Below are 9270 nucleotides of genomic sequence, written 5' to 3' on the forward strand. Positions count from 1 at the left end.
TGTTACCACCAGAAAAACTCATTTGGGTTAAGCAAATTCCATGTCTCGCTGTCTATAATTAACTGTTTATTGGCACTTGCATTGAGAACCTCATTTACTGATCAGCTTATAACAGGTTTCTTAATGAATAACAATTCCTTAATGAAAACATCCACACAGAGCAAGCATCACTTTTGTAAAAAAATAATAATGTCAGAAATTGCCACCGTTATATGTTTTGACACAAAGAGCATGGATAGAAGAGAATGGACGCCTACTTTCTATTAAAAGTTTGTGAAACCCTGATTGAAAGGGGAAAGCTTGTGCTAGGAGTATTCAGTATGTGCTATTGTGTCAGCCTTGGATATAGAGTTTCAGGAATTCTGGTCTCTCACCTAATGCAAGTATTCAGACCCTAATCCTAAACAGACATGCCTCTGAGCAAAGTCTATTGGAATCAATGGCATTTCATTTACTAGGTTTGTATCCTTGGTAGGGAGCCTAAATATATTTTATTATGTTATATTTTTATTAGGTTATGTTATTATCAAAACTTCTGTGGTTTGTTTGTTAAAAAAAGTAACTGTGAAAATAGCTCTGTGCTATCTAATACTTTTTGGTATCAGAGGACACAAGCCTTTCAAGATCAGGACATAAGAGCTGGAAAATCTCAAACCGTGACAGGTCAAGCTGCACAGTATATCCTGATTTCCCCACACCAGGGTTTGGGAAACCTGTGAGACTCCGGATGTTGCTGGACTACAATTCCCATGATTCCTGACCACAGATTGGCTGGAGCTAATGGGAACTGGAGTTCAACTGCATCTGAAGGGCCTCATCCATGTCCTAGTTCAACATGGTCAACACAGCAAATATTTCAGCTGCAATGAATGGGAATTGCAATGAATGGGAATCTAGAGCTCCTGCTGAATCCATTCACGAGAATATGTTTCGTGCAGGCCTTTCCCAAGAGAGGACTGGCAGAAGTCACTGCTTATAGGTAAAGTGATGGTCTGAGCCACTCATTATTACACACAGATTAGAGAATCTAACTCACTATGTCAGGGGCGGCCAACTCCCAAGAGACTGTGATCTACTCACAGAGTTAAAAACTGGCAGTGATCCCCTTTTTAGGGGTTCAGGTCAAAGTTGTTCGGCTTTTTTTAGGGGAACAAAAGTTGTTGAGCTTCTTTGGACTACTGCAATCTAATTTGTCCACAATAAGTAGTGGCCATTAACTGGTACCATAAAATGTATCAAAGCTTATTAAAAACATCAACACACAAATCTGTAATACAAGCACAGTTTCTCTCTCTTTAAGAGTAAAAATGGAGTAAAAATGTTTTGCGAGCCCCCAAAACTACCCTTTCAAGAAAATAATAAAGAACAAAATTTATTCAACACCCAATTGATTCCACACAGATGTTGAAATTTCTCAAAATATTAGCTACGTAAGCACTTTAGAGTTTTCCTGAGGGACTCTCCTAGAATTCAATGGGGAGTAGGAGTTTGACTACCAGGCATCAGAAACAAAGCATGCTTGTGAAAGAGATACACTTTTGGGACATTTTATAAAGAGCTCAATTTTAGTTTTGGTTTGGCATGATAAAGATACAATAGTAAAATAAACACTATAAACATTTTCCAAGGGGTAATTGTTTTGCACTGTGTTGTAGATTGCAACATAGATATCAAAGAGTCTTATAGCTCCTTAAAGACTAACAAGAATCTTTGTTGTAAGTACGATGGTTTTCTGACTATGGAGTCACAAAGAAGTTTTAAAATACTACTTGCCCACAAAGAAGTTTTATGTACTCATTTCCTTACGTTGCATTGCTCCCTACCCCCATTTTGTTTAGTCTAGGTTTTTCTCTCTCTCTATCTAATCAGCTTGTATTTTTCCACTGCATTGGCAAGTATAAAGAAGTAAACAGCAAATGAGCCATGGGCATATATATATTTACCAGTAACTCTCAGGGGGTGGGAGAAAATCCGTACATAATTTTGCAATGCTAGCTTTTGGGAGCCATTAAGGCCATTATGCCCCTCCTGTCGTTGGCATAAGTCAGCATCTCTGTTATTACCAGTGTCAAAACAAAATCATATTAAAGCAGATACTTAAACAGTTCAGCTGTGCTCAAAATAACAGCAACTTTACAAAAATTATAAGCAACCGTCTACTCACAGTACATAAGAAATGAGTATATGTAAGGAGTAAATACTGGTTTTTATGGATATATCTTCAAACTAAAGGCATGACATCTCTAAACAGCAGAAGGCTAGTGAGTTATTTTACTGCTGTGCTCATGCCCTGTGCATATAACAACAGAATTGTTTCCAGGGAAATTTAAGTTATGAGGATCTAGGCTGCCATCCCTAAACAGCTCTCCTGGAAGTTTCAGAGGTAAACCATATTACCTCAAGTCTAAATCTGCCTGCCCAGCCTATGAGCTTCACTATGTTATTTCAGAGGCTGACCTATATACAGCAGCATACCATCCATTCTCTCTGTTTGTACAAGAGATACCTCACACAGTTGCCATAACCAACATTGTTTGCATTGTTCTTTCACTTTTCTCCCTCTGAGGTTTTGATGGGAAAGAAACATGATCCAATACAATACGTACAAAGCACACTATGCAGAAAGGCAAAACATGGCAATGGCCAACTAAAATGTTTCGGGACATTATTTTTAAGTTTATAAAGACCTCAGTCATCTTTTGAAACAAAGACAGCCAACAGAAAAATCAGCAGAGCAGAAAGATCTATACTATTGTATGTTGTTTAAAACATGGCCAAGGGTGATTCATTTTAACTTGCGCCACAAACATATGTAGATACGGCCAACTCTTATACTACACATGAACTATGACATTGTATGTCAGAAGACCTGCACCCGAGGATCACTGATTGATTTCCAATCATTTCAAACAAGTTTAAGACTGTGATCCACTCTACTGGCTTAAAAGGGATCACTCTGAAGTAAATGCAGCTTATAGTACAGTTTATACAAAGCAAACAAGTTTGCCCTGCAATGTCTAATCAGCTTGAAAGTTCAGAGGAAACGGTGAACACAGGCATGTCTGCTATTAGTGTTTTAGGTTATACGGCTTCCCATTGCATCTGTACTCATAAAATCTGTTAAAGATGATGCAGCATTTAGGGGGGAAATTATCCAACAGCTGTTCATAAAAATGTTCTTTGTACCCAAGAATAACAGCACACATAAAGTTAATCAGCCTGGATAGATAGGGCTGAGGGACTGGAGGAAAATGAGATGTTCAGTCAACACATGCCTCATAGGGGCCCAGCCAGCAAAGCTACTCTAAGTCCATTTTCTATAATCAATGGTCATTGGCAGGGCTGTTTGACAGAGATATACATTGCTTGAAGAATGTTGTTTTACAAGAAACATTCCTGGTATGTCATTCCTAAGCTTAGAAAAAGAAAAAGAAAGAAAGAAAGAAAGAAAGAAAGAAAGAAAGAAAGAAAGAAATAAGAACAGAGCAAGTCTTACAACTGAGCATTTCTGAAATCCATTATCAGTCCTGACTAAGTTAAATAGAGTGCCTCATTTTCAGAGTCAAAAGAAGTTTGCTTCTTTATGCTTGGACTTAACCAGGTTTTTTTTTTTGGGGGGGGCAAATAAAAAACTGACTAGGAACATAGGGCAAACAGAGAAGGGGGGAAGCTTTCTAAATTAATTTATTCAATCAAAAATGATAGCCACCCAAAATGATTTAAAGCACTTAATTGGAAAATGATTTAATATATTAACGTAATTCCTGATTTTCCAAAGCATTTAACTTTTAAATTAAATCTGGCTCACCATCTTGAGTATGATGAGCGAAATGTGTATTCAAGTCATTACCTTCTTTTTGAAGCTTTAAATCACTGATAGATTTAATAACCGTTCGTCCAGTTTTCATTGCCAAATGGCTCTTCAGGCACTTTGGCGCTTATGTCATTAATTCTACCCAATGCTTCTTTACTTTTCAGCATGGCAGGCTTACAATTCACAATAAAAGATAATCGAGATTATATTTTATAGTGGCAAGTCACAGAGTGAAAGTAGTTCTATAATCATCATTGCTCAATACTTAAGAAGCCTCGGCACATGAACAGCCTGGCACATATACAGGGTTCATTCCTGCTATCCAAACTTCAATCTTTTCTTTCTTTCTTTATAAAATAGGTAACTTTTTCAAAGGAAGGGTTTTACTTGATTGTAACAATTAAAAGCCCAAGTGCTGCAGCCCAGATGATCACTGTACACAAATCTACCTAATGAATTTCTGCCATCAAGCTCCAAGTTTAAGATGTTAGGACACTCTTAAGTCTTGTCCTCATCAGGGTTCCTCAAATAATGAATGACAGATGATATCATGCAGGAAATATTTCCTGAAAAGTGAATGGGTCTTTATCACAGTGCAACAGTTTGTGTTCTTAAAACAAGCAGCAAAACAGAAGTCTGTATTTACAGCACTATGTCTAGGTGCAATTTGCCTTAGACAAACACTTGAAATAGCTCCTAAACACAAACACACCGGTGACAACAGACAAAAACCCCAGGGCTTATGCCCACACTCCACTTTCGAACATAAAGTGAACACACTCCCCTTTTGTAAAAGGGCATCTTTAATGCCTTCTCTGTTGCAAATCAAACCAAGCACAGAATCACCAACTAGCAAGGAATAGCCAGCTGCTGATTAGTCAGATGTGGAGTTTATATGGCACATACACAAAAAGATCTGGTGCTGCCTGCAAAAGCTCCAGCCTTCCAGCCTATGCGCTTAAACAAAAGCTTAACAGGCACCCAGGTTTAAACAAATCTTACTACCAATGCTTGCTCGCAGTTCTGTTCCTCTCCCCTCCTGGGGGAGTGTTTTGGAAAGCTTGCACTTCCTGATTATTTCCTATGGCCAGCACTGCCCATTCTACAACAGAGGAGGGTGGAGGGAGTTGCACATCATGCATAGTAGTATTAGCAGCTGGCCGAAGCCAGGGAGAAAAAAGAATGTGGAAAATAAGGAATCAGTGGCCCTGAAGTTCTGGGGCAGAAGCCTTAAGCGTTAAAGATTGTAGCACAAAACCAGACAGGAGAAAACGACGACCCGGACTGCAACCCTATGCACACATACTTGGAATAAGTCCCGCGAAACTCTTGAGCAGCACACTCCACTCTCTTTCTGCCCTGCCCAGGGCTTTGCAAATTTCGCCTCGTCTTTCCTACTTAGGAGAAAACTTGTTCTGATAGCGCTGAATCAAGTTATAAAGGGAATGGTTGCAGTTTGATTCTGGGCTTCCTTCTAGTCGATACAAAACTTGCCACGCTTCTGCAATTTGGAAACCCCCCCACAGCCCCCCACCCACCCCAACCCTGTCCAGCCTGCGATCTGACCACGCTTTGTCCTTCGAGTCTCCCTCCCCTAAAGTAACACCCCAAAGAGGGGTGAATTTAAATCTCCCGCATGAGCATCCCAAGCGTGGAGAGGGGGGGGGCACTCGAAAAAAGACTTTGCGCTTAGGCAGGGCTGCAGTCCCGGGAGCGTTGGATTCTCCATAAATTGCCATGGGACTTACTCACGAGTAAGGGCTGCGAGCCCGAGGCGGCTTTCTCTCTCCCCCTCCCCCCTCCCCCCCGGCCAATTCATGGATTTGCATTTTGAAGGCGCCCAGGCCACCCCACACAACAGGCCGAGAGGGGCTTCGCAAAAGCGCCCAGTTGCCTCCCCCGCCGCCGCGCACAACACAAACATTGCACAACGGCAAGGCAAGCAGACACACACACACACACACACACACACACGGCGCTGGTGGTGCCTTTGGCTCCAGCCTGCAACCTGCCCCGCTCCAAGTCTCGCTCAAGCTGCCCAGCCATCTGCCAACCAAGCCAAACTCCCTTCGAGGAAAGAGAGAGGGTGGGGTGGGGGTAGCCAGGGCCGCCCCCCCTCACGCCGAATCACCTTGTTGCAGTAGTAGGGGTCCAGGCAAGGAGAAGGTCCCAGGCAAGGGGTCTCCGGAGCGGCGGCGGACTGCGAGGGTGGCGGCGGCTGCTGAGGCGGCGGCTGAGGCGGCGGCGAGTAAAACCGTACGTCCATCGCACTAAAACATCGAGCAAACTCCTCGTCTTCCCGCTTCGTGTCGGCGTTCAGGCAAAACAAAACAAAACGAGAGAGCGAGCGAGCGAGCGAGAAATCGGGGGGCGGGGAAACCCCTGAAAACTGAGGTGCCTGAGGAGAAGCAGGAGGGGGGTGGGAAAGAAACACCTTCCCCGCCTCACATCCGTTTGCGGTTCGTGAAAGAGAAGAAGGGCTGGTGGGAGGGAAGAGAAACTCTTCCCAAAAGCACCGGTCTTGCCGGGCGCGGCGACGGCTACCTGAGGCAAAAGCCGCCTCCCCTCTCTCTCTCTCTCACGGCCGGGCAGGTAACTTCGAGGAGTTCCGTTGTCCCCCCACGCGCCGCTCGCCGAAGCAGCCCAGGACCGCGCTGCGCCTGAGGAGAGTTGGCGCCCTCGCCTCTCCCTGCCCAGCCCGCGCCCTCTCGCTCGCGCTCTCCGCTCTCTTTGCAGCGGCTTTATTTCGGAGGTCTTTATTTCCCTGCCTCGAGAGGAGTCAAGGGAGAGAGCCGGAGGGGGAAAAGCACCAGCCCCCGCTAGCTACCGTCGAGCCGCTGGGTTTCGGACTGAGGCGGACCCCCGGCTCCGGCAGGGCTGCCCCGCGTCGCTGGCGGCAGGGCGGAGAGGAGGCAGCCGGCGTGCGCCTCGGCCGCTTCGCTGCGAGTGTGCTCCACACAAAGGAGCTCGCGAATCCAGAGCCATTTGCTGCTTTCGCCGCGGAGCGCGCGCGGAGTGCAGACAGGGGGCGCTGTGGCGCCCGCCAGCCGGGCCTCCCTTGCCAACTCTCCTCCTGCACTTCTGCCCTTACCCGGGCTAGTTACTATGGCATCTCTGTAGGAAGGAGGAAGGGGAAACGAGGCAAAGGGGGGGGGGAGACAGGAGACGATTAAAAGAAGAGAGAAAATGTGGGTGGGTTTGAGCAAGGCCGAGCCCCCATTTCCTGCCTGTCCCCAGTAGTTTAGCTTTGCTCTTGGACCCTTTGAAGCAATGTGGAAGAGAGGGGGGAGCCTCTGAGCATGTGCAGAGTTGAACTTCTTCAAGGCAGCTCCAGCCTGCAGGTTAGAAGTGTAGAATTGCAGAGCTGAAAGGGACCTCGAGGATCAGTGAGTCCAAGCCCCTGCAATACAGGAATATGCAGCTGTCACATACAGGGAGCAAACTTGAAACCTGGGCATTATCAGCACCATGCTCGGACCAACGGATCTAGCTGGGCTTGCAGTCACTTGCAGGTTCAGGGCCATGCCTCACCAGGGAGCTGGTGATGTGAAACTGTCTGAGATCCTGAACAGGTCATGGCGAATACAAGGTAGAAATGGACTAGGTGGTCTGGTGGTCTGACATTGTAAAAGGAAGCTTCCTATGTCCAGAATGCAAGATTGATGCTTCAAGGCATTTTGCACAAAAAATCTGCCTAATGTCGAGGCAGACCATTCATTAGTCCATCTTTCTCAGTATTGTCAACACTGACCTGCACTGGCTGTCCTGGGTTTCATGCAGGGAGTGTCTCCCAGCTCTACCTGGAGATACTGGTATTGAAGGCGAGAGCTTTTGCATGCAAAGCAGACCCTCTACCACTGAAATGAGGCATTTTGAAATTAATAGCCAAGATGAGGATTGAGAGAAGCAATTCAAAGCTTCACTGGCCTGGCCTACTGCACACCACAAAGAGATTTTGAATGCTCACAGAGCAGTAAGACAATATGGGGAACTTCCCCATGCACTTGGGAACTCCTAAGGCATGTGACATCTTTCCCTCAGCCATATGGGTCTCAGTTGTCCAGCACATAAAATGGGAATAATGACTTCAGCCACCTGGATGCAGTGGTAGTGGCAGGACTGGAGAATGTACAATTTTAGATGATGTATACATCTTGCAAACATGGCCTTTTTGTTATGATTATTTAGGACAATGAAACTGGAAAGTGGCATAAGAAAGTAAAGCAAAGCTTTGAAAAGTAGTGTGCATGTGGGGTGGGGACAACATCAGAGGCCAAAAAATGAAGAAAACACAAAACATTATTTTTACTATTGAATTAATTGAATTTGTATCCCACCTTTTTCTCTAGGGTGCTCAAGGTGGTGTTTATGGGTCTCCCCCTCATTTAATCCCTTCAGCAAACCTGTTCTAGTTTTGTTGTCATACAGATTTGGCCAGTTAGGTTTGTTTAATTCAAGAATTGGTACAAGTATGTGGTTCAGGTGTAGTCAAAATTTATAAAAGTAATTTATAAAAGTAATTAAATTCATTTAACACAAAAGACAACTGAATGTGCATTAATTCATGGGATTTGATAATAATCATTTAGCTTAACTGATCTATAAAAGCTTTTATTTTAGTATATATAGTGAAACTATTTTTTCCCCATTTTCCTGCCTTTACAAATTATAATTTTAGTGCTCTAGATACATAAACAAGTACAGCATGTGCAGGGCTATCACAAACGATGGTCCTGGTCCTATAATTTTGGAAATCAGGTAGAAAAATCCCTACATGTAGAAAATTCGTCAGCCTTTGTCAAGCTGATTGTAAGGCTGAATTCCTTGCAAGCTTGGGCAAAACCGTTGATGAGTCTCTGCCCCTATAATCATACATACAAAAACCACATGTTCACAGTGGCAGATTTACATGTATGCATAGTGTGTTTGGGATTAGAGCCCTGTACAGCAGAGCCTGTAGGGACGCGGGTGGTGCTGTGGGTAAAACCTCAGCGCCTAGGACTTGCCGATCGCATGGTCGGCGGTTTGAATCCCCGCGGTGGGGTGAGCTCCCGTCAGTCGGTCCCAGCTCCTGCCCACCTAGCAGTTCGAAAGCACGCAGTGCAAGTAGATAAATAGGTACCGCTTTCTAGCGGGAAGGTAAACGGCGTTTCCGTGTGCTGCTCTGGTGCTGGTTCGCCAGAGCAGCTTCGTCACGCTGGCCACGTGACCCGGAAGTGTCTCCGGACAGCGCTGGCTCCCTTCCAATAATAATAATAATAATAATAATAATAATAATAATAATAATAATAATAATAAATTTTATTTATATCCCGCCCTCCCCAGCCGAAGCCAGGCTCAGGGCGGCTAACAACACTAAAATAGTGCAACATTATAAAAACATTATAAGAATTAATGAGATGAGTGAGATGAGCGCACAACCCTAGAGTCGGACACGACTGGCCCGTACAGGCAGG

At 44.6% G+C, this 9270-nt stretch overlaps 1 protein-coding gene across 2 annotated transcripts in view; it reads right to left on the reverse strand.

The window, feature by feature from the left end:
* Positions 1 to 6818, reverse strand: part of TOX (thymocyte selection associated high mobility group box) — a 211063-nt gene extending 204245 nt beyond the window's left edge. Inside the window, exon 1 of one of the 2 annotated variants that reach the window (XM_082233849.1) lies at positions 5946 to 6818. In XM_082233849.1, the coding sequence (XP_082089975.1) occupies positions 5946 to 6080 (135 nt within the window). In that variant the 5' untranslated portion in view covers positions 6081 to 6818. The remainder of the gene's footprint in view (positions 1 to 5945) is intronic. The other variant, XM_082233850.1, reaches the window with a different exon arrangement.
* Between the last annotated feature and the right edge of the window lie 2452 nt (positions 6819 to 9270).

The sequence above is a fragment of the Podarcis vaucheri genome, assembly GCF_965113315.1.
Source record: "Podarcis vaucheri genome assembly, chromosome: 8".
Classification (NCBI taxonomy): Eukaryota; Metazoa; Chordata; class Lepidosauria; order Squamata; family Lacertidae; genus Podarcis; species Podarcis vaucheri.